Source organism: Aptenodytes patagonicus, chromosome 6, assembly GCF_965638725.1.
Source record: "Aptenodytes patagonicus chromosome 6, bAptPat1.pri.cur, whole genome shotgun sequence".
Taxonomy (NCBI): domain Eukaryota; kingdom Metazoa; phylum Chordata; class Aves; order Sphenisciformes; family Spheniscidae; genus Aptenodytes; species Aptenodytes patagonicus.
Genome location: NC_134954.1, coordinates 48,086,019 through 48,112,898, shown reverse-complemented (window position 1 = coordinate 48,112,898; position 26,880 = coordinate 48,086,019). Strand labels below are relative to the sequence as shown.

The following is a 26,880-nucleotide window of genomic DNA, read 5'->3' as shown; positions in this document are numbered from 1 at the left end:
GCTAGATTTAATTATCATTCTAAAATCTAAAATGAGAATGTCTAATTTTGTAGTAATCACAGTAAATCAATATGTTACAGTGGTTCTCCTAGTCACATGTTCTATTCCACATTCAGATTTGACATAAACTCAGTATTTGACATTTATGTTTACATTTAATGCTACAGGCATTCATATCACTTAACACAGTAAACAAAAGCACAAGAACTTCCCCAGACCTTTCAATATAGCCCAGAAAGAAAACAAAAAAGCTATTTCTGAAAAATGTAGAGTTTAACAAGTAGGCTATGAGTATGGGTCTTTTTCTCAACCAAAATTTCACTGAAAATTATACAGTATCAGAAAAGCTTTTGGGATTGAATAATTAGCATTTTCTTATGAAAAGCAAGCCTGTATTTTGTCAAAAACCTCTTATCAGTAGAGCACAGAACAGTGGAAGCATTTTGCAGTCACTTTGCTTTTTTCCGAATGTTCACAGTGGTACATGACAGAACAGTTTTATGTCTTTGGCAGTTGGTTCTCACATGCATCAGCCTCTGGGCCATCTGATAAGGATTGTTCTGCTCCTCTAAATCAGTAAGTACATTAGACCTCTGCTTAGCTGACGTAAGTATACATCAGCCAATTCCTGAATGCCTGTTTTATCAGGGGAGCTCTCAGCAGCCCAACAGGCTGGTCCTAGTTCCTCGTCTCAATGATTTTATAATCTGGTTCGCTCATGGACACTCAGACTAGGACACCAGGATGGAAAAAGAACCAGGATGTCCAACTATGAAAATAAGCATATTCATTCACGATTCTGCAGTTTCTTCGTGAGCATACTTAAGGCAATTGACTCATCTTTTCAGAGAGGAGCAGGTAGTAAAGTATCGACAGAGAAGGAGGAACAAAAATCGTATCTGTAAAAATTCATAAGGAAAATAAATGAACCTATTAAGTTCCCATTCGTGTTCCTTTTAACAAAATTAAATTTCCTCTTATAGCTAACGAATAAATTATTATCAACATTATTTTAAACCACTGTGGACATGTTTTCAGCTCCAACAAAGGGTGACAAACTCTGTATTTTAAGCTCAGACCACCTAGTCAGAGCTATTTGCACAAAAACATACATATTATAACTATAATACCTAAGCTAGCTCCACTTCCAACAGAACAGGAATAATTATCCACTTATATCAACAGATTCAAAAGTGATCCAATTGACTTTATGCAGCCAGCTAGACTGGACACATAGAATCATAGAACCATAGAATAGTTTGGGTTGGATAATTGTCATCTCTCTAGAACAGGAGAGATGTCTTGTGAAGGAGACTTTTGTCTTGTGCAGAAGTACCTGATCTAAAGATCTGCTCACCCCAACAGATTTGGATTTCTGCATCCTATACCTCTTGCCAGGAACTGCAATAAATATTAATTACGATATTTAGCAGGTTTTGATCCCATACTACCAATGTATGTTTAGAAGACAAATTTTCTAGACTGGATTATTGGAGGGATTATAAAAAGATAAAAGTTCTGGAGAATTGAAGCATATTGTATCTACTATACAGAAATTTTAAAAGTGCCTGAAGGCAGAATGTAGATTTTTGTTCCTGTTTTGTTCAGTCATTTTTGACAGAATGACAGAAAATTTCAGCTTCAGTTCTTTGTCTCTAGAGAGACACACATCAAATGAAAATACCTACAAATGTCAAAAAGAAACACTGTATTAAACTGCTTGAAAAATCATTACTGGCATAATGCCAAAAGATCCCTTGAACTTTAACCTGCTTATCAATACAGGTAGCTGGCCATCAGTAGCAGCTGGAGAGGTCATGTAGCTGAAAATGTCTGGGACCTGTCCAAGCAAAAAAAATGAAGAAAAACTACCGCCACAGTAAATGAATCATTTTCCTTTCATCTCTTTTCTTTGAGATGTATTTCTACGTATCACTGTAAAGGAAGCACTTCCAAGGAATTGCATATACCTGATGTACTGGAGGAATTGGCTTCCTCCCATGACCCAACAAACAGTGCCAGAAGTCACTTCGCTGCCTGCTTGCTTTCTCAAGCTAGGTCAAAGGAAAGGAGCCAAACTACAGAGCAACCCAGTCTCTCTTCAGGTTTGAGGTTTGGCACAAGTTTCAGCTCTGATATCATGTTAAAACTTCAATCATTAAGGAAACCTTAAATCAGACTTGAAAAAGCATTAACAAAATGGGTAATCAACCTTAGACATGGAAAAGGACAAAAAAAAAAAAGCAGCATTCATAATAAAACTATCGTATACCACAACTGCTACTAATACCCATCTCAAGCAAGGAAATGTTTAAGTAATAACAGAAAGGTCCCTCTTATACTGATTTTGCTCTAAATCCTCAGCTTTTAAAGCCGTGCAGACAGTTTGATCTGCAGCATTTGTACATTTGAAAGGCATCTCACTGGGGATGCTTTATGCCTGTTTTTCTGTCTTGTTCTCTGAAATAGAAGGAAAAGCAATATAGGCACGTAACTATGGAGAGGATTAAAAGCTGATTAAATGTACACAGAATACACCGAGAGAGACAGTTTCCATTTCCATCAGCCAAAAAACCATATCAACCTCTTTAAAAAGCCAGTGCATATAAATAATGTAGCTGCTTAGGTCATCTGCAAAGCTTTCTATATAGTAAAGAATTGAATTATCGTTTCCCGTTCCATTATTTGTTGTATTTGGTCAGTACTCAGGTGCATGGAAAAGTTTTCAAAGTAATGTTTATCACTAAAAAAAAGAGAATTCTTGAGATCTACAAACTGGCTAGCTTCTTTAGCAGGAAGAAGAGGATTTGCTTAATGTTGTTCTGGCACAGAAAACATAAATCTGGTCCCAGAGATAGATGCTATATAATCTAGTCTTTTGCTTCTTTCACAAATTGTACACTGCCAGAATTGACAGAAGATTTTACAAGTCCTAAAGCGCAAAGCCTTCTGTGTAAATATGCATGTTCATTTTTACTTATTAGCTCTAAAAGTTGTGTGGCTTTGCTCCTTTAATATTGTCAACAAGACAAATTTTGAATGGTCTGTCATTTATCAAAGTTCCCGTCAAGAACAGCTGCTGCATAGCCAGAACTGAAGACTGGAGAGCTCAGTCGTGTACATTTTACACACAACAGTAGCAATTACGTGTATAAGCAGTTCCATTAGCATCAAGAGGGAGACGACGTAATTACAGATTTGTACAACTTGGCCTAAGAACAAAACAAAAACAAAACCAGGAACTTGATTTCTGATCAGTCATCTTATAAATTAAATATACATTATGCCCAGAAACAGGAGGCTCAAATCAGTTATCTAACACAGGCATCTTGCGCCATGGGAGATGCCCTGAAGTATCTCACCTGGTCCCCAGCTGCTGCTCCAGAAGAGCGCAGGTGTCCTGCAGGTCCTGTGTCATATCTGCCAGCCCTGGGTGGATGTCTTGGGCACCCTTAGGTGTCTCAAATGGCACTAGATGCCTGTATCTGAGCAATTGACTCAAGCCTAGGCTGTCATTTCTTTACAGGTTAAGCAGATACACGCTCCTTCAGACAGAAGATATTCAGTTCAGAAATCACTGAAATCTACTTGAAGATAAATGGGAGAAGGGTTACATTTCTTCAGAGACAGAGAGTGTGTGGGATGCTGCTACTGCTGCAGTATGACATAAAAAGCCTGGTCTCGTACATGTGTTGTGAGGAGAACAGAAAAAAAGAGAGAGAAAGCCAGAGAGACGGAGACAGAGAAAGTGCATATATACTGCAGTCTTCTGAGATGTCGGGAGCACAATTATCCCTTGTTTCGTATGATTTTTCACCTTTTGCAATCAATTATAACCTGGTTTAACAAAGGAGGCCTCGTCATTTACTACTGTGCCCAGGTTTTACCTTGCTTCTCAGTCAAGCATGATGCCTGAGTAACATGCTGTCCTGGTTAAACCATGACACATGCATAGGAAAGCAGCATACATTCTTCACACCAAAATCTTTTTACATCACCAGCATGGTATTAAAGGAGCACAGGTTAAATCCACCTCCACTGCTGAGCAAATAATATACTGGCCGTAACGTAAATGGGAACCAAACGCATCAGATGATAAAATGTATGGAAATTTTTTTTTTTTCTCTTTTGAGATCAACTATGCTCTGTAGTCCTTGCTTGGACTCTATGCTCATAATCCAATTTACTAGTTACCAGGTCTGACTACCCAGTTATGCAGAGAACATGCGAGTGCTCCAGTGTAAGGATCTCCCTCCTCCCCTTTCCTGTCTCCCAGTACTAAATCTTCCCAGTCACCCCCCTTGCCCCTCCGAACCGAGGACATACCCTGTGGTTCCCTGGGGAGAGTCCAGTTCAGATTTTTTTTCTCAGTCAGCTGTGTGAGATGGTACCTGCCCCTGAGGAACAGGACTGACATCGCTGCTCATCACGACCAAAGCTGGAATCTAGTCTCTCACCTGTCCTTCTCATGGCATCTGCTCATTCGACCTTAAAATCCCTCCAAATCACATCCAGATATTTTTATGTGAGGATGGGAAAGGAACTAAAGGACAAACTTGTTTAAAAGTGATGGTTATCTTAAAGACAAGTTTCAGAAATGAGCTAATAATAAAAGGCTGCATAAAATGATAGTATCTTTAAAAATAGCTTATCACTTTACCCTATTTAAAAAAAAAACACAATAATTTAAAAATTCAGTTTACTGAATTCAGTAAAAATTCAGTCACTGTTTAGGCTCTATGATTGTATGTGAGGTCCAAAACTCTTATTTCATTTACAAAACAAGAATATTTTTAGAGAGTTCAAATTGTATGAGTAAGATGGATACTAAGCTAACACTTAGAGTTGGAGAAAAGGAATCAATGGCTGACAAGAAGCAACTGAATGATTGTCTAAATGGATAATTACCAGAATGTCCTGGCTGGATTTACCGAATCTGCATCTTATGCATTCCCACTCTAACTAGGACCACAGGGAGTTCAACAAGTTTATCTGACAGGAGGTACATGTCTTAGCTCTCCTTAGCTCCACTGTTTCATTTATACAAAATTATGGACTATAATTTATGCACAATACCACAGGCTGATAAGAGGAATTTATTAAACCAAAGTAACTTTTCCAGGTGGTTTCTGTCTGTAGAATTTACAGACATCTCAACAGTCTCTCTGATATTTGCAATGATCATGGTACAAATATCATCCTTAAAGGGATGATCAATAATACTTATGACCTTTCCATTTCATGAGGTTCTGAAAATCATTAGAAACATATGAATACAATCATGCAGGTACGAATGGATTCATGGCCCCTGTACACAATACCCTTTTACATAAACTTTTAGTATCTTTTTCTTTTTTCAAAGAAAACATTTGTTAATACAATGCCATTTTATCTACTACAGACTAGAAAATTAATGTGTTCAGATTGTGGAAAACGTCTGTGGTATGGATGCAAGTAATTAATTTAGTAGCTTTATATGTTCAAATTGAGACATTGTTCTGTTTTTGAGATTCTTACTGAAGCAGACAGCAGTTCTGTTCTTTTACTACTATACACTCAACACTGTACAAAGTGGGAGACAGCCATCTTACGCTGCTGTGGAGAGCTTCCAGCTACTAGAAGGTATTTGACTTTGCTTCTGGCCTATGGCACTACTATTGCTACACAGAAGTTTTCTCCTAAAAAGTCATTATAAAAGTAATATAAATAAACGCATCCTTCTCTCTTTATATACAATCTATTCCACTAAAATCAGACTGCTTGCTTTATTTTTTAGGAAAACATCAAAACTTATAAAGGGTCTATAAGACAGAGCAACATACTGGCCTGGCAATAATTCAGACACCTGCTTCAGTTCTTTTAGGATTCCAGTGACCCTCTCACACTTCTTTCCCACTTAAAGACATCAGAAATGCCACCAGCCCCACACAGCACAGCATCTGGGATAGCTGCATAATGGCGACCTGAACACGGTTGTCCCAACGCTGAGGCAGAATCAAGTTTAGCCTGCGCTTCTGAGAACACTCAAATTGGCTCTGCTGCAAATCTATAATTGTAATATTTACAGTTTTCCAAAGGAAAGAAGTACTATTTGTTAAATCAGAAAGCCTCATTCGTGAACAATGGAAAATACTACTAAACTGTACTTTTCAAATAGTGCCAGCTACTTTGCTGCTGAATTGCACAGCATACCATATCACGTCACTGGAGACTAAAATAAAACCTTCCCAGAAACCCAAATGCCCTATAATACTAATTTTAAGAGATTCCACGGTTATTCCAAGCAAATGGTTTTATCTAAATTTGGCTATTAATTCCTATAGTCAAACTGATTTTGAAAAAGACTGTATGTTTGGCATAAACATAAGAAACAACATGGAATAATATGTTTTCTGTGTGCACCACGTAGGCTGTATCTCACTGAACGTCAGCTGAAAAGTAGAGCTAAAGGTTAAGAGGATACTCTTTTCTTCACTTGTGATTCTGCCTTGGCACCAAATTCTCAATAATTATATAAAGGCTTCTTAGCTACTCCATGACCTCTGAAGAAGATTCTCCATAGCAATATGTCTCTGAAAGTGTTTCTAGAGGTTAGAAAGTAATTTGTCAGCTATAAGACTATACCTTCAGTTGTACAAAATACTTCAGAGTTCTCGATGGTCAAAAAGCCCCAGATAAGTTCAAAGGATCCCACCCTTTTTATGCCAGGGCCCATCCATCGGCCTGGCATATTCATTTTATTATAGTTTTGCTTATGTACTTGATGCTACTGGCATTACCGAAATCTAGTCATAATAACAGGTACCAAAACAAAATAGAAGCAAAAGATAGAAAAAGAACTGGTGCATCAGCAGAGGAGTATAATAGTAGTAAAACCGTATGAAAGTCCCCAGCTCCCTGACCTTTCCTGACTATTTTCTATAGAAAACCTGAAAAGATCACAGTCTCATCCTGCTGTTTCCTGAGACAGGAGTAACTGCCCCTGTTTAATTAATAGTTAACTGCCCTGCCACTTTTTACACACTTTCTGCTGAGAGATGCATTTATTCATTTACTGTGATTGAGCCTGTTGGATTGCCTAGAAAACTGTTCAATTCAGCGTACGCTGGGACAGGGCAGCTGCAAAGGCCTGAAAGTGCTGAAGTCTCATGAGTCCTGACAGAGGAACTCCCTTCAAGGTCAGGGACACTCATGCCCTGCACATTCCCCAGCCAGAAGAATTTCTTCACAAGAAGGTAAAATACAAAAAATGATGTTGGGAACAAGAGAAAAAAACCCTACTGTTCGTATCTTGTAGTAACTAAGCAAGGACATTCAGTGCAAGGGAAATTTTTCTCCTTCTTGTCTTCACATCATGTAATATTTACGTAACTAACTCGCTTGTTCTTCCTTTAAGCTGGGAGATACATTAAGTTCAGATGCCAATAGTTTAAATTATGTCCTAATCTGAACTTTAAAGTATAAAATAAAACCTCACCCTGCAATTTTTATCCTTTTCAACAAGGACGAGTCATGCCATTAAAGCTATGAATCTGACCCAGCGATTTTCAAATAAAAAGATACAAACCTCCTTTGTGCTTGGTTTTAAATTTAGAAAGTATGTGAATGTGAAAAACAGAGAATAAACAAAAGCATTTGTTTTGATAAAGATATGGTGATTTTAGGTTACTTAGCACTTTTAGAAATAGTCTAGAATTTTATGGAGAATGTCAAGTCTGATTTTTGAATTTTCCAAAATCAAAAATAAGTTCTGACTTAAAAGATGGTTTTCAAAAAAAACCAAAAAAAGCACATGCTCACAGAGAAAACATATGTTATGTGAAAGTAACCATTCTGTGGAAATCTTTCATAAAAATAGAAATCTAACAATCATTAAATGCCTTGAAATACTTTCAGAAGAAATCTGCAGCCAATTTGTCACATTTGATCATTTAGAATTACAAGTAAAAGGTCCTACAGGATCAGCAATGAGCTATTTGATCTTCTTTTATAACCTGAATATTCTGCTCTGCCATCACCCTAACTATGCCACCTTGGAAAGGGTTGCTCTATTGTAAATAAAACCTAAAAAGCTGTTTCAAGTTAGTCACATCTCAATTAAAAGTTTACTAAAAATTCTACAGAATCCTACCAATTTCTTATTCCTGGTTAAAGGAGGTTTTGTTAACTTCCTGAAATTTAAACGTTGCATATTTATTTGGCTTCTACATTCAGTCTTGAGCAAAACGCAGCAATTCATATAAATGTAGTAAGGAGTGGTTCTTCACATTTTATAATGAATACATCATTAAGAGTTTCTATGCTGCATAGCTATAACTAGTAGGTTATCTAAATTTCCTAATCTATTTTCCTTTTAATTGTTGGAAATAAAAAAAAAAATGAATCTATTAAAAGTGTTTGAATCCAAAGGCATCTTGTTTGGAAACTAACCTAGGAGTAAGTTATGTATAAACTTGTTTGCCAAAGAGCCGTATGAATTTCTATCATTGTGACAACGTACTTAATTTATTTCTTGTGAGTTGACTTCTTCATTTTTGTCAAGACGGTTTATTTGCATAGAAATTCGTTGTGCTAAAACGTTAAGATACAGAGTGGAAGAGACTGGTAGTGTGGGGTTGTATTTGGTAGAATAGATTATATTTTCATTCCACTTTCTATCCAAGGATATAGTGACATGTTATAAACAAGTTGAGACGTACACACCAAGTTTTATCTCTGTTCTACAAATAGGGATAGTGAGGAACATGAGAAGATAGGTGCCAGAGGTCATGGGAAATAGGACATAACTCTCTTGGCTCACAGGCTTATTCTTGCCACTCTGTGCCCTGTGTTTCTTCCGTACGCTGAAAAACCAGCAGAGAGTTAGCTACATTGCCCAAAACTACAGCCTCAAGACACCACAGTGACTGACTACTGAAAATTACCTGCCTGGCCAAACCTAACTTTTAAATGAAGTTCAAAATGTTTCCTACCAGCTCCAGTCCTGATGTTTGCATTCCAGTCTTTAAATCACCATTCTGCCATACTCTCTGATAAGTTATCTCTATTTTGCTTAACGTGGCCATACTACTCTCTAGCTTAAAAAACCACATAATAATGGTTTTTTAAGTACCCTCCTCTGGTTTCAGAGGAGTTGATTGTGCCAAACCTATCGGATGGTTAAATATGAATGAAGAGCTAACTTAAAATGCCACATTTTATCGCAAAAATCAAACAAAATTCAGTTACATAATTTACATATTTTCCTTCCTTACTGAATAGCACAGGCAAACGACAAAAAACAGATTATATTGTAACTCCTACAATACAGTAGATCCATAATATTTGCAGGTAACTAACATATTCACTGAAGAAACTACAATACTAATATTAATTATGAAAAATTGAGAAAAAAGGTTAAAATTTTGAGTAAGGTACTTGATTATAATAATCATTTTGCTCCAAAGGGAGCTATTTAATGCAGATTTCTTGTAATTAAATCAAGGATCAATGAAGAAAGTGCATCAACTTGCAAAAAAAAAAAAAATCCTTTTTTCTTTGACTTTGCTCATGAGTGTTCTGCCCTTTCTTTAAAATGCAGTAGCTCAAGTAGTCCAAGAAAGACAAATTTATTACTCAATGCAAAGGAATTTGAAGGGTATCAAATGTACATGGCAATAATCCTATCGGAAACTATGGTATATTTTCATTCATTTATAATATTGAAAAATATTATAAATATATAATATTTATAAGCATCGATCTATCATAAATCTGCAAAGCCAATCTTTTCACTATCAAAAGATTACCCTTATTATCTTTCCTAATTCTGAAATTAAAGACAGATGATTCTAGAGTGCCAGAAACCATAATCAGTCCGACAAAAAAGTATTGATTTTCAGCTGCATCATCTTCAAAATGTTTATGATGTGGTACTTCAGTTCTCAACAAATTCATGGAATTAATGATAACTCTCCAATATTGTAAAATACAAATTACACCCGTGAAAGCTGGGGTCATTTGAATATACGTGCACATAACAGAGCTAGTGACTGGAGACCATCCTTGTTTCCACGTGACATTTAGCTATGTAACTCAGTGCTGCTATTTGTTACCAAAGTGACTTTTTTTGCTAGTAAAATAAGCAAGCATAACAGGATTTTTTTTCACCTACAAATCATTTTATAAGTGGTATGCTCAAAAACACAATAATGCTTAATGTTTCATTTTTCTCAAACCATGTGAGAATAGTTGTCTGATGTTTTCAAAGTTCTTGCACAGGATGATATAGATAAATACTTCAGTATCATTAAATGACATGTATCTTAATTTTGTTTAATCTCCCTTTCTAAATTTGTCTCTGTTACACAATGATTGAATTCCCATCATCAGTTCTACTGCTTCTTAGCAAACAGCAACACTAGGGCACAGTTACTGCCTTTTATTTATTAAGTACTTAAACAGGTTGCCATATTTTGGGTTAGATGTTGAGAGATGTATTGACGCCAAGATTTGCTTTCATAATGTAAAAAGCAATTTTGTTATGCAGAAATAAAATTGCTTTGGAAGCCACTGGGAGAGAGGCCACATGTAATATTACAAAACTTCTGAGAAAGAGCCTGTTTGCTGTCAAATAGGACAAACAGCTCTACAACAGAGAAAGAATGGATGGTGTTTCCCATGTGCAGCATTTACAGTACTTACAATTATTTACTACTAACCTCAGGACCATTCTCAAGATACATTTTTAAAAACATTTCCTTTTCTTTTAGTATTTACATGCCAATGATAGGAACCTCACTGAAAGGTACTGATGAAAAAAACTCTGATTATTTAGCTACATTTTTCTTTTGAAAAGTCTCCACAATTTATTGTTCTCAAATCTTGTCCCCATCTATACATAAACTCCACAGAACCAAACTGGAATATGTATCTTATTTCACTATGATCTTGAAAAGTTTTTGTATCTAAAATATGATATTTTTCAGCTAAGAACTCCTGTGATGACTGCTTGTCCAAAATTCTCACCTCTTGTGCAGATGGGGGGAAACTCCACCCACCAGCGATGGTAAAGGCATATGAAGCCACTAGTGGAAGAAGTAGTTTCCTGAAACTATCCAAAGTCCCCCTCATGCCTAAGGAGAAAAACACAAAGTACCCACAAGCAGACGCCTCTTGCCTTACTTTCTCTAATTCAGTCTGCCCAGATGCTAAACACATTTTTCCTGCTATGTCACAGGTGCATACTGCCTGACAGAGAAGTTCAAATGTTTGATTACCGAATGTACAACTTAAATTCATAACTGTTTTTTCTGATGTGTAAATCGGATCAGTTATCAGCAAACAAAAGACAGAATTAGTCCTTCAATCAGCAGGCTATTTAAGCATATGTGTAACGCTAAGGTCGTGACCAGCCCATTTATGTCAACAGCCTACTTCCACATTTCTGAGATCACCTACTTTGACGACTTGCATAAAATTTTGCAGCTGCTCTTGCTCAAGCTCAACAATGATCACCAACTCTTTCCCGTCTGCTTCCTCCCCCCACAGTGTTTTTCAAGTAGAGGTATCGTGGATTTTCTTGGTTACTTTCTGCAGACCCCTGGGAGGCAGAGCACAGAACCTCGCCGGCTACAGACCACAGGCTGCAACGCGTGTGCTGGCACACAGACGTACCTGGTGGCGTGTCAGGAGATCTTTACAGAAAAACTTGTCTGCTTGCCAATCCCTTGGCATATTAGAAGTGTACCTCAATGCCCTCTCACTGTATCCCCAAATAAAAGGATATACAAAACCAAATAGCTTGACATGAGGGCCTTAATTTTGAGAGTTACCCAATAAAAATCAATGGTGATTGTTATTTTAAATCCCTTTCTGAACTTCAAAAATATCGTGCTGTAACCACACATTAGAATGGATTATTCAGGATTTGATAGGGGAACTACGTGTGGATTGTGAAATATTTTTAATTCTTCCAGTCTTTTTGTACCACTTAAAGTTTTGGAAGATTTATTTCAAAAACTTCAATACTGCAGTGTTTAAACTTCATTGATTTATGCTTTATGGTGCAATGGCATTTGCCTAATTGTGTTTTTTCATTACTACACAAGAAATAGCCAAGCTTTCTCAACACCATGTTACATTATTTTCCAGAAAGAGAACTACTGTACTTCCCCCTAATGTTCATGCCCCAGAATTCAGCAAGCATGATGTATTCTCTTTGATAAGCATGTTTCATGGCAACATATCAGCTAAAGTATGTGTATTATTCATCATGAAACAGGTGATAAAGCCAGAGTTCTTTAGCTAATGATCGATTTTTTTAAAAGAACAACACTAAATTACTCCATTAATATCTCCATCCTTGGACTCCAAGGATGGACCCTCTTCTTCCAAAGTCAGCTGAACAATACCCTCCAAAAATCTGATCAAAGTGGGCCCTGCTTTGGGGGTGGGGGTAGAGAAGACCTCCAGAGGTCCCTTCCAACCTGAATTATTCTACAATTCTGTGATCTGCAACCCAGTAAAGGCCATTAAAAAACTCTTTCTTCATGACTATCAGATCAGTTGCTAAATTTTCCTTTCTCACACTGTAGTTACCTTTACTGAGGGAAAATCATTACAATAAGCTATAATAACTAGAATAAGCTTGGGATCTTGATAAAGAGGGTATGAAACATCTGCTTATCTACTTAATTGAATGAAGTTAAAGTAGTCTTTGCTACTGATAACGAAGAGTATGAGTTAATTTTGAGTTATTAAACATAAATTTTAATTACCCTGTGGTTCTTACTGGCTTCTGCAGACTTCTTTAAAGAAAGAGGAATTAATTTTGCCCACCTGATGATGCTGCTGGTTAAACGCCTTGGATCTTTATTAGTTCTAGATGTTAAATCAAACATATCTTCCTAACTCAAGCAACATTGGTCTCTTCCCTTTCTTTTTTCCTTTCTTCAGCCTTTCTAGTGAAATCTTATTAGTTTATGAGCTTTTCAGCAAAAACTGACATCATATGTTTTTATTTTTGTTCTCGGTAACATAAGCACATTTACACTGGGTCACAATAAAAGTCCATCTAGCTCAGTATGCAGTTTTGAAAATGGCCAAAAGCAGATGTCCAGGGAAGAGAAAAAGAGCATAACTAGTATACAGTGATATTGGATACTCTCCCAGCCTCCAGCCATGTGGGGATCAAGGACTCACTGACACACAGAGATGGTTTCTATGTATCTAGAAATATGTTACTCTTCTATCAAGTTGTTCAGTCTCCTTCTGCACGCATGTAAACTTCTGGCATCCACAATGTCCTTTGGCAAGGAATCCCTTAGTATAATGTTATGTTGTGTAAAGAACCATTTATCATTTATTTATAAAATGTCATGATGATCTCTTTTTTGTTTCTTGCTCGTTTTGTTTCTTGCTCCTAGTCATTCTTAACATATTTATAATTCACAATTTGAAACCCTGTTGGCACTATATGCAGCAGCAAAATACTTGTCCTTTTTAATCCACAGTCCCCTGTGCAGGTCATCAAAAGGTTTTATCTACAGACTACAGAACTGTGCACAATACATTTAAGAGATTTATTTTTTTTTTTAAACACTTAGCTTTCAGGGAAAGGTATAAAGCTCACTGTACTGTCCTGCAAACTGGATTCCTACCAGACAACTGTGTGTTCCTTTCCATTATAAGAAGTGAGTTAGGATACCCTTAAAAAAACAAGTTTTTATCTTTGTCTGTCTTGCATGTGTCAGGAACACCTCTTCCATAAAGACCTAGCTCCCATAAGTCTGCCTTTCATTTACCTACTTCCTTTATTCCCAGAATAGTTCCCTGATATTTACTTTCAGCTGCCATCTTCTTAAAGAAACTATTTTGTTGTCCACACAGGCACTCTGGTGACTGCTACAGCCAGTCCCCTGCTGAGGGAATCCCTCCGGGCCACGCGCTTTCATCAGGTTAAGAATTAAGAATCTGGTCAGAGGAGTGAGATAAAGGTATGCATGTCTAATAAGAACTGATGAAATACTTCAGATAGAGATTTGCATAAAACCCTTAGCTCGTTTACATAAGCTCAATAGGTCCAAGAACTATGGAGACAACAAATCCCACAGCACAACTGCTCGAATTACTCCAGTATTGTGATAACTAACCCCTCTGTGTGCTCCGAAGGTAAGATTTACGAAGGTTCTTCTAGGCATTGAGGTGGTCTAAATGTAGCTGTTAAAGGCGTGGTCTTAAATTAGCTGATTACTATGAATCTGCCAGGATACAAATAGATGTATCCATTACATCTACAATCCATTACATCCATTACTACCCTTAAGTCCACCTCTGCTTTTAAACTGCTGATGATTGAAGCCACTCTCCTATAAGCACTTCCTATAAGCAAGATCTCCAGATTTTCTTTCTCGTTAAACACAATAATCATCATGAACAGATTTACATAGGAAAGAATTTCATATGTATCACTGAGTGCTCCAAATACGCCTATCTAGAAGGAATTAGCAAAAAAAACAAAACCTCCAAAAGCTTGCCAGTATACTGACAATATACATATCTAATAGTGGAGACCTGTAGAAAGTAAATGTTAGAACCAAAGGGAATAAATTGTGATGCTGGCAGCTATCAACAAGTCATTTAACTTTGTAGCTCCCTAGTAATTAACATACATTAAGAGAATAGCATACTGATTAGCTGGGGAATTATGGAATCCTGAGCAATTTAGCTTTTTGGTTTTTATAAGGACTGAACCAAGTAATCTCAAGTGCCTTCTTGATGGAGCAGTAAAACAAGTAGATGAATTAAGTAGAGTAGAAATTATATCACCATATTTCCAGAAAGATTTGGACACTAGAATACCTGGAAATGCAATTCAAATTGGCTCACAAAGGAAGGTAGTTTTGAGAACTGAAAATTGACATGAAAATCATAAACAGAGTAACATCAAGATGAGATGCTGTATCTTTGCTAATATGCAGGACTAAAACCTTTTTTTTTTTTAACTTATTATTTAATAATGGAAAAACATTAATGAAATTTTCAGATTTCAAGCCAGGTGAGAACAAAGGGGATTTTAAAGGTATTGCAAATGCACAGAAAACAGTATGAAAATAATCTCACAGCATTGGAGGCTAAGCAAAATGTGAGATAACATATTCCAATATGCATTTCATGGAGAGAGCGAGCTGAAAACGAGCACTACTGAGATAGACTTCAGGGGACCAAATATTCGTGCTAGCATGTCACTAAAAAGAATCCTGTAATTTGGAGATGTTTAACTACATCTTGGAAAAGAAAGAGAGCATTACTTCTCATATGACTTTGGAATAAGAAAAAATGGAATTAAGTTTTCCTATAACCAAGCAAATCCATGGAAAGTAGCAATTGCTCAGAGAGAGCATTAACTGGGAGCTTAAAAGGCTCAGTTAAAGAGGAAAGTTAAAAATAATTAAGTATAGATTGGTTCACATTTGACTAGACTGACAGCATCTACAAATATTTTGAGATCATAAACAAAAAGTAAAATAGTTATTCAGTATGAGACTCTCCTATTAATAGCCTGAAATTAAACATGGAAAAATTGAGGCTGAATATCAGGAAAGCTTCCTGGCAGTGAAACAAACTGGGCTCCCAAGGGAAACAATGGAAGCTACATAGCTTTAAACTTTTAAAACTAGACTAGACAATAACAGTGTAGTTTGGAGAATATTTTTGCATTGGCAAAAGATATGGCTGCATGACTTGATACTGGTAGGTCATTGCCACCTCTGCTTTCCATAGTTCTGCGAAGAAATACATAAACCCCCCAGCTGCACAGTCAAGAAAGTTATCTGTCTCTCTTTTCACAAACAGTAGCAAAAATTGCAGACAGCCACAGCTCCCAAAAAAGACTTGTCTTTAAAAGAAAAGGTTTTAGATATTCAAACAAAAATCACAAAAATTATTCAATACATAGGGCAGAGTGTGAGTTCATATTTGTTGTGTGCTATGGTTTGCTCATGTATTAAGATAGAACACAAATATATGGTTTTAGGTGAAGGATAGCCTATGTTCTGCTGATTTGATCTACTATCTCTTAAGTTAACTATGCTGCCAAGTAATACGGTTATGTGTTTTGTGCATTTAAGTTGTTGTCATGGTGACTCCAGTTGGTCTATAGGTGTCTTTTTCTCATTTAAAATCTGAAGAGATATTTTTAATAAAGCCAATGGAAAAATATTTTTAGTTTAAAGTTTAACCATCCTGTTAAATATTTCCTCTTAATAATATGCCAAAACTTTTAAAACCCTCTTGATACTCATTCCTTTCTGCACACATTGTTTTCTTTACAAACAGAACATTTTATGTTTAGTGCCAATTACTGGTCTTGCTTAACTTCCACATAAACCCGACTGACGTCAGCAAGAATGCACAGGTGTAACTGTCAACAGAGCAACAACTAGAAGTTAGCTGTAGTGAATTAAGCAGTACGCCATGTACTAATATGCCATTAAACATCATGATTATTCCAATTCAGAATGTTTTAACAAGTTGCACAGTTTACTGATATACCTTTGCAGATACTTACTTTCCTGATTTAAGTCTTTGAGTTAACTGCTAAGAAAAAAACTTACCTTGTGTGCCCTAAATGAGAAAAAAAACTTGCCTGGAGCAAAGTTGTTCCGCTTGTTATTTATGTCACAAAGAAACAAAAGTTAATATTCATTTACTGGCTAATCTTTGTAACATGGAAACATTTTGCTTTCCAAAATTAGGTGGTTGATTCAGGGTTAGTTATAAAAACCTCCTGTTTGTTTGAGAAACAAATCTGAACTGGCAAAATATTTGAAGCAGTGTTCAGCAACTATCATGAAACAGGATTACAGAGAAAACAAATCACGTAACAGGAATATTTATTCCTTATATATAAAAAAAAATATATTTAATAAGAAAGAGCTTTTCATTCTGATGACAATTAGAAAGCAGAGCGTTGTTGCAATACAGTAATTCTGTACCTTTTAAAACCGTTGTAATGAATTCCGACATCCTGAGATAGTATTACTGATGGAAAAAGTAACAGTGAGAAAGTGCTAATAAATCCAAGGAAAACATGATACTTATTTGTGAAACAGAAGGTTTGATGGCACTGTAGTTAAGGACGCCTTGCGGCTTTTAGGGCTTGTTTGTATTTCCAATACACTATGCAAACTTTCTTCAGCTATAAAAACATGCAGTAATGGAACCAGGGGGGAATAGGCTATACTGTGAACAACTATTCTGTGATACTGCCATTACAGGGTCATGTGCCCTGAACGGCTAAGAAATGTGCAGCCCATCTTCTGGATTTCTTTTGCTGTACAAGGAACATGCACCTCCCTGCAGAAGGTAACAGAAACATAGACTGTCCTTTAGGGGTGAAAGTGGCATTTAAATGGTCTACTACTGGCCCTAATTTCACTGCAAATTGGCATTATATTCAGAGATGTCAGCATAATTAAATACACAAGGGGAGTTAAATTACTGATGCAGAAGTGATAAAGCATATCTACAGGGAACCATTCTTGAGATCAGTATTTCATAGCCTTTACTATTAAAAATACCGTGTATCTGTGTGAATTATTGACTATAAGGGTGAATCTGGTATATTAGGGCCAAACTTTGCACGAGTGTTTTACATAGAACAGCTCTCTATCCATTCTGCCAGACCTAACTTCATATTCCACCAAATGGGGGTAACAGCGATGGATAACCAGTGCAGTGACCGTAATCTATTCTCCCCTGTCGTCCACATGCTCCTTCCAGTTTCTCCAGAAGGGACCTGGTGGGGTGGTCACAAGGTGAGTCTGTTCAGCAACCTGAGCTGAAGAAAATGAAAGCACTCTCCACAACCCGGGTAAACAAACAAGGGAATGGGGCTTCCCCCGGCCCACCTGCCTAAACTGACTCACCTCTTGGCTACTGCTGCATCCTGCTGCGACAGGGAGACGAGGGAAACATGCAGCCAAGAGGGCCTCAGTGTAGTGTAGGTGTAGTGTGAAACTTTACTCTTAATAACACTGCAGGGAGTCATTCCAATCTCAGTGGAACATAAAATAGGCTGTTTCTTACCAAAGCTATCCCTATAACAGCATACAGATAGTCTGCGTTTTTCTGAGCACAGCATGACCGCCAGTTACATGGCAGTTAAGAAGCTCACTCGGCAGTCTAGGAGTTATCGTGTGTGTGTGTGCAATGAAGGTCCCATGGCTGTTGGGTCCAAATAATTGTTTTCTTTTGGGGAATTATGTTCCTTTTAAATTCATATGACGGTACAAACTGACACACTAAGAAACTGGGGGGTGTTTCTGGCTTATGGGCCACCCAGTTTGATACCTAATCGTCTTCACCTTTGTCCGTCATGGCAGCCTTGTATATACACTCATAAGCCTGTTTACTTCCACCAACAGGTCCAAATTACTGTGCTTTTTTGTTCAGTTCTTCTTTACACAAAGACTCACAGTGAAGACGCCAACAAGTTTAGATGCAGTCAGAAACCGTGTCTTGAAAGGAAATACACCCTTTGAAAAGGCCTGTTGCACAAGGTCACACCTAACGTCAGAATGAGAAAACACTGCGTTAGCTGAGTAATCTTTGTGATCTCAGTAGAGGAAAACCTTGCCAGTGAATGTTTTCAATGCCAGTCTTGACATATTTCTTTTCCGTACCTATATGTGTAGAAAGATTGTTTAACTAAACATTAGAGCCCTGAGACGTGCTCACATGCAAGACGGTCTCTGTGTATGCTGAGCTTAGATTAGCTATTAAGCCACTTCTGTCTGGGAAAAAAAAAAAGGTAACACTGAGAAATATAGTAGACAGACAAAGTTGTGGCAGAAGAGAAGCTGGTAAATAGCTAAACTGTAAGGAAGAAACTCAATATTAACAGAGTGTACAAAACTTTAATTAAGCAGAGCAACAAGGAACTAAAAGATAAACAGAAAGTTGATTACAATCAATGAGATCAAAGGGACACTTTCAGCAAAACAGTTAATATGAATTATGGAAGAAACAGAAAAAGCAGCTTGTAGTACTGATTTTCCCATAAGAAGTATATGAAGTATCCTAACCAAGTGGCATGAGTAAGATGGTGTTTTGAAGTGTTAGCAAATCTACAAGTAAATCTGCTTTTTTATCCATTTTGTACCTTTCTCCTCTATCCTGGGAAAATTTCAAAACTGCTGACAGGCCCAGCATGGAAAATTATTACTTAGTGCAGTTTCCCATGCAACTGTTTTCTTACCTGTGCATGCACTAATGATCAGAGTTCTTGCCCACATTTCTTTGAAGAAGGTTGCATAGCACTACAGGCAGCTTGGTAATGTTACATGAACTATTCGCAATCTTTCACCTTTCCATGAGCAAATATTAGTTTAAACATAAAAACAACAAAGGTAGAAGAATGCCACTCTTCTAAAATATTTTAGAAATAGAAATATTTTAAGTCAGAAAATATCTACTTTTTACATTGTTTATTATAATTTTGTTCATAAAGTAGTGAATGATAGCCCTTATATTATTTCCAAAAGCATATCTGGGGACACAATCAACGTTTGCAGGGAAGACCTCAATAACAAACTGACCACTGAACATGAACATCCATGTTTAACAGAGAATAAGAAGCAAAGAATAGAGTTTCAGGCACTTTTTCAGGATATTCAATTTTTAGGTCACAACCTTAACCCAGACAGATACGACTTAGAGATAGTGGACAGCTCACACTCCACAACTGTTCATTCACTATTTTTTTAGTATTCCTTGAAGGACATGAGCAATCAGCAGCTTTAAATGAAATTATAATTCTACTAAAGTGCTATTTTGAATCCACAAAATGAATGTTTTGCCCTCCTTTTTCAGAATATATCAGAATCCTAAAATACCCCGGGCACACTCAAATCGGAATAATAAACACAATAAAAAGATAGCGAGGAACAGCCCAGGCTCCAAAAGCTTTGAGATTTCTATTTAAAATACGCAGTTTCACAGAATGGTATACATCAGTCATTCAAACCCTCTTTATAGAATATGGTTTAAGATTACTTTATTGGGAGAAAGGAAAATTAAATCATTTTTTTTTTAAATCAAAAAAGTAACACGATCTAAACAAACTGTAGGCTGATCACCAGTTCTGTGTCAGACAGAAACGAATTCCCAGATTCCAGGGCTAAAATATCTTAAGTTCATATCCCTTTTCTATTATTAGATTTTTTTAAAAGAAATCCAAGTTCCCTTTTTTCATCAGTCAGAAACTGTACTGAAGTAATTTTAAGAATAATTCTACTCTACTTTCACATCAAAACAGCAACTAAGTAATTAACAGTTGTACTATGGCAGACACATTTTACACAGATAAGAATAGAGAACTAACAGTCAAGAAAAATAACAGAGAAAAGGTTACAAAAGGAATTTTCCCATGAGCTTTTTGCTCCCTACATGTTATAAACCTTCTCATCTGAGAAAACTCAGATGGTCACATCATACCAAAAATTACCAAGCGAAGTGGGGGTAGGATAGTAAGTGACTTTGCCAAGCAATGACACTGTTTATGCACTCTTGTTCCCTTGATGATGGTACTGTGTTCTCATAGTAAAACAGATTTTAGAAGTTTTCTTTGCAGTAACTATCAAGAGAGAGAAGAAAGAGCTTTATGAACTAGTGCAGAGAGAAGCATAACTAAAACAAATACTAAAAGCATAATCAAGTATTTCACTGTATTTTTCTGATTCATATACTCCCTGAGAATGCATGATATTTTCATTGTTTAGTAGAAGTCCCTAGATAAATTTAATGTTATTCTTTTGTTTCTCTTTAAGAGCAAATTTTGTAATACCCTTTTTGGCATGACCAGAACAGATCGTGGAAATATTTAATAGCACTGGTTTATGTTTCACTTTGTTCCATTTCTCAAAGGTTTTAAAAAAGAAGATAGAAAAGGAGAGAAGTTTGCTTCTGCAGCAAAAGTAACTAGGTAACTACTGTTTTATGAAAGCTGTGCATGGCAGGACTTCAGCTGTAGGGTATCAAAAAAGAAAAATCTGGCCAAAAAATGGGCCAGCATTTCAACTTTCTGCTTTCTGGACTAACTGCACTATATTGTACATGGAGCTATCAGGAAGAAAGCAACCTGAATACATGCTGAAATTGTGCTGGCATCAAAATAAAGATGTTTTTCTCTTTATTTTTTTCACATGAATGTAAATAAAACCCAGGATGTGTGAGGGCTTTTGATTTGCTTTACTGAGCAGATTCTTACTCAACTCTATGTAGCAGTTGTAGCTTTAATCATTTTGACAACCTTGAATTTTTGCCCTGAGCTTCAGGCCTGCAGGAACCAGGAATCTCATAGCAAAATTGCTAACAAAAGCACTCTGGAGAACGATGTGACTATCTTGGAAAGTCCCCTAGCATAGCTGCTTTGTAATTTCTAACCCAACCCAGTTGGCACAGAGGAGCTGTGAAGAGAGAGTCCTTCTCAGAGCTGGACAGAATCCTCTGGGGACTGTGCTTAACAACCCTAGCAAGCTAAAACCTAGTCTATTAAAACTCTGATTTAGTAGGTGGTTATTACTATCAGTTTGAGATTAAAACTTCATGAAGTCAGTAAAAGGCACAATGCAGATGACAAAATGACCTCTCTGCCACATTTCAAGTGCCAGGGAACCAAAGAACCACTCTAAAGTGCAGTTTTGTTCAAGTGGAAAACCTTTTTTGCCTCGCTTCAGAAATGGCTGTACTGTTTTGGCTAAAATCTTCAAATGAGTAAAAAAAAAAGAAAAAAACAGCCTGGGAAAGACACCTAGCATGGAAAATTTCAGTGTAGGTTTGACAAGGTTATAAATTAAGGAAACAGGTCTTCATAATCAAAGTGTTAGGCAACTTCAGCCCAACTGCATTTTGCAATTTCCATTACTTCTACTACCTTTGTATCTTTATTGTCTTTATTTCCCACCCGAATTGTATTACTGCCTGGAGGCCTGTCTGCATGTAAAATTTTATTCTCCTTCTGAAATGCTCACTCTCCCCCAACTCCTGCTGCAGCTACCTTCTACAGTGCATGCTAAAAATACTGCATTAGCACTGAACCGAGCACAGCCATAGTATTTGGCTCCTATTAGGGCTGCAGATGGGGCATCAGTGTCTTAGCAGACTATGACCTCTCATTCAAGAAACAGCATTCACAGGATATAGATTTGTTTAAAGTTAAGATATTTTTCATTTCCCTTTAAACATCACTTCCTCACGATTTGTTTTCCTGTGCTATTCCAGCTCATATTTACATTAACAGTTTGTTTCTGGAAATGCTCTCCAGCCTGTAAAATTTTCATTGTGAAATATTTTGACTAGGAGACAGAGCACTCATCCCTAAAGCAGAATACAACACAGCAGCCTGTATAACCCTTAAATGAGCCAAGGTTTTCCTGTCCACTTCAATCACAGTTTATTACAGCCAGAAATCACTGTACTTTGCATAATGTTCCATGAATAGTGAAAGGAAAAGCAACTTAATTATATCTATGGAGTACTTAAAACTCATGGATAAGAAACCATCAAGGAAAAGATAAACAGATAATACTTTAAATAGAAGAAACTATTTTTTATACATCTCTTTACATATTCACTTACCCCATCAAGACACACTTTGCCCAAGGTCAGATATTGTCAAAGATTTCCATATCGTGACTCCAGCTTAAATAAGAAAAACGTTTTGAGATGCCCTTCCCAAGAAGGGCAATAAAAAGGGAGGATACTTCTTTGTGTTGAGAGGTATTCGAAAGAAAAAAAATCTCTGAAAAGAAAAACCACACATGTTCCTAACCAACTCTGTATGTAACTCCAGAGTGAGATTAGTTATTTTAAGTATGACTTGACAGGTTTTAAATTAAAATACAGTGATAAAAATAATCTATTATTCTCAGTAATACATATATGTATACAAAGTTCAACTTTTGAATATGTTCTAAAGGTCTTTACAGTTTCTTAGTAAAGCTGCTTTACCACCATTATTTACTGCCAGGGACACAAAGTTTTGTAGGAATTGCTGAGAGGTAGTCAGTAGAGGCTTATTCTGGAAGGAAATGTGAAATAAATTCAATAGGCAGAAGGTCCTCACAGAAATCTCCTGTCAGCTTCCTCTGCTGTTCTAAGACTATGACTCTAACTGACTCCTAGAAGTCTCAGAGATTAAATGAGGGCCGAGCAAGTAACTCCTTTATATGAACCGCTCCACGTTCAATTTTCTGTAGATTCATTCTCTTCATACATGGTCAACAGGGCATCACTCCCTTACCTTGTTCATGTTCTACCATTATAATCAAATATCCGCAAATAATGTATGCCTGCAAACATTTCTCCAATTGCCTCCAGGAGATCTGTCAAGACTAAAGATAAATTTTAAAACCTCAGAGTTCCTATGCCTCCCAGGTTTTCATTCCAAAAGCCTGTTGGCTCTCTTGTATCTGCTTCCTCACATCTCATACCTTGTATCTGATGCCAGTATTAGATTCTGAAACATTTTTCAGCGTCTTGAAATTCATTGTTCTACAAACAATTTTAAGGAAATATTTTCAAAGATCCTTAAGGAACATTTTTCCTTTGTACCTTTGAAAATCCTATACTAATCCTCCTCACAGATCAGTAGAAACATTGGGACCAAATGTCTGAAATAAGCCAAATATTCTCAAAGCAGAAAATGGAAAGAACTGCTAAAAGTTAGTAAGTGCATTTTACGCAAAATGAAGTGCACATTTCTGAGCCCGATTTATTGATTTCTAACCATAGCTTTTAACTTTTAGTCTTGCACATTTACACCTTCTTTATCCTAAAAGGCAACTTTATATTCCTACATCTATAATTTTGTCAGTTTCTGCTCAAATTAGGAACACTTTTAACTGGAAGCCTTGAATATCAAAACTTCATTGACAAATTTTAAATTACATAAAATAGACCTCTGTTATAAGATTCCAAGGAGGATAAATTCTTGTTGCTGAAACTGCAAGCCAGTAGTCATGTTTAATGACCACTTTAGAGAAAAGAAAGATCGTCACAATTTTGCCTAGCTTTAATTTACACCCTGAACATCGAACAAATTAAAAACAAACAAACAAACAAACCCACAAATCACTCTTTCTACATTTGACAGCATGTGGAAGGACTCCTTTACCTAGATAGAGCTACAAAAAATTAAATCTAGATTTGTGAAGCTGCAGCAACCTGTTTCATGCTGTGAGACAGAGGTTTGGGACCAAAGAGAGTTTTACTTACCACAAAACATTGTTGGCTTATTTGCAAAAAAGAATGTCAAACAAAATATGTCCCTGTTTGGATCTGATGTTGCACACATGGTATTTCTTGATGCAGTTTGGATCTGTCTGGTCAAAGTCCAGGTTTGGTAATACCGGAACATTCTGGATTTCCATAAAAGTGTTACGTAATTAATAGTCCTTGTAAGATCTGCTTATCATTTTGCCAGAAGCATTTCATATGGAATTGTATCATTGATACATAGTCCACAGGAACTGGTACTTACGTTACTAAGCTGAGTAAGTGCTTGATACTTTCACACCAATGGAATAAGACTGCTCCATGAGTCCAGCGAAGGCTCACAAAGATAATTAAGGGATCGAAGCATCTCTCACACAGGGACAGATGCAGAGCCTACCTAAGAGATTTCTGACATCATGTTCCCAATTGCCTCTTGATGATGGAGATCTGACTTCTGATATCCTTACCATTACACTGGAATCTTTAAGGTAAATTGTAAAGCTTCATAATTTTTTTCAGTAAAAACTGCAATCCTCAAAGAACTGTCTCAAATGCTGAAGAATGCCTGTCACTTGTTGCAATGGATGTGAGAATCTACTGAATCAGCACAAAGTGCCTTCAGTGATATTGCGTTTACAAGCTGAGCATCATTAAGAAAGGACTTAAAACTCCCTCAGGCCCGAATTACATTAGTCTGTAAAAGGGGGTCTGGGAATCCTGTGTTGGAGTTTATAGAACAATTACAGTTGGACTTTTACATATGGAAGAGATTAAAACTACTGCTGTTCAGACTTTTTGCTCCCTGCTTCTACCACCAGAAAGTCCAGCAGAGGACAAGTAAAGAACTGCACACATGAAGGCCCACACTAATGACAATGTGCTCTCTTGGAGATTGGTGGTAAAGAATCTGTTGCTTGCCAAAGGAATTTCGCCATGTCCAGCAATTCTTCACTGATGGGTAAAGCTATCCGTCTAGGCACAGCTGTGTGCAATACATCCAACACTGTCAGGATTTTCCTGGACTGCTTCCACATAGATGTCAAGCAACTTTTCTCATAAGATTTTGGAAGGATTTGTAATCATCTGGGATAAAAGAGTATGATTAAAGGATGGCTGGCTCAGCTGGTGCTGACAAATATACTGGCATCTGCTATTCCTCCTCCTGAAAATTCTTTTCTGAGGGAACCAGATCAGTAACAGACTGAGCAATAGGAGGAATAAATATATCTTTCATGGTCTTTGTGGTGAAACCTTATGGAGTTTTGAGATACCCCATGGCGACCAAAAAGAGGTAACATTTGAAGAGCTGAGGCCCAGACAGAAGGATCCCTGTAAGCAGGAAATTAAGAATGTCTGGTGCAGGGAACTACAGAGAGACAGGATCCATGTGGTTTGGAGTGGAAAGTCTCTCTGTTGCCTTGCAAATCTGACGAGGAAGATGAATACTTCTTTTAAGCATGGTACAGTATTGCAATAAAACCTAGATCCTTTGGAGGGTACCAAGGTAGACACCAAGAAACTACATCAGGGAGTCCAATAACACTGTGTGTTACAAATCCCTGTTGACTGTCATCTAGTGTTAGAAGGCTGGATAATAAGTTGAATTGGAATTAGTCATTGACAAGCATTTATTTGCTTTTAATTAATAAATTAATTTTAACTGTGATTGTAATTACTAAAATCTGATTAAAAGATTCACATAATTGAAATTACAGATTTCATCAAGTACTGAGAACAATCAATGCAGTTTAATCCACACCCGATCATTACAGTTTGCAATTGTTAAAATCTACCCTCTGTCTGATTTATGGAAGGGATCTCTGATACTTTATGGAAGTGTCCTAATTGTCATGCCATATGACAATCACAAAGTAGATCTTCAGTCACTCCTTTGCTGAGTACTGAAATAGTCACTGAGCTAAGTTTGAAAATAGTTATTTAACTCAGTGATTGAGACGTTAGCATGGGAGCCATAAGCTGGAATTGGTTTCTATCCTAGTAGATATTTAAGTGGTAAAATATAAAAAGAAGACACTATGAGGCCAAGCCTCATAGAGATTATGTGTTTTTATATCAGGTCAGATAATTTGAACTAAGTCATATTTGTTTCATTTTCAGTGAATAAATGTCATAAATCTAACTTTTTTTGTTGAGCTCTTAAATAAACAGATAATGGTACATATACACATGTAGCCTTGCATAGGTATCATGAGGGATAACCAGCCAAACATGAGTTATCTGAATATTGTACTCAAAAGGAGTAAATCACGGTCTTGGACGTATAACAAGGGAATCTTAAGTAGATGTAGAAACGATACACCTCTGTTTGGCACTGGTGAGATCAGCATTGGAACACTGCAGTCCAACCAGGTGTTCATAATTCAAGGAAGATTTTGAAGACTGGCTATAAAACTGGAGAGAAAATCCGTTAATACAAGGGAATGAATGCCTTAGAGTAAAACTTTTGGAGTTCAATCTATATAGAAATAGAGCCAGTTTGAAGAGTTCCTAGCACACAGTCTACATTGCTTAAGTAAGGGACAAAAACTTAAAAAGAGAAGTATTTCAATCTAGCAAGGTTATAGAAGTGGATTGAATGAAGTTTAAATTAGAGAAAATAAC

General features: G+C 36.8%; 1 protein-coding gene across 9 annotated transcripts in view; it reads right to left on the bottom strand.

Moving 5' to 3' along the window:
* Positions 1–26,880, bottom strand: part of PDE1A (phosphodiesterase 1A) — a 187,769-nt gene that overhangs the window by 82,847 nt on the left and 78,042 nt on the right. Inside the window, exon 1 of one of the 9 annotated variants that reach the window (XM_076342479.1) lies at positions 3,363–3,601. The exons of the other annotated variants lie outside the window; for them this stretch is intronic. Within the exon in view, the coding sequence (XP_076198594.1) occupies positions 3,363–3,418 (56 nt within the window). The 5' untranslated portion in view covers positions 3,419–3,601. Of the gene's footprint in view, positions 1–3,362; positions 3,602–26,880 lie in introns of those variants that run through there. 9 annotated transcript variants of the gene reach the window in all.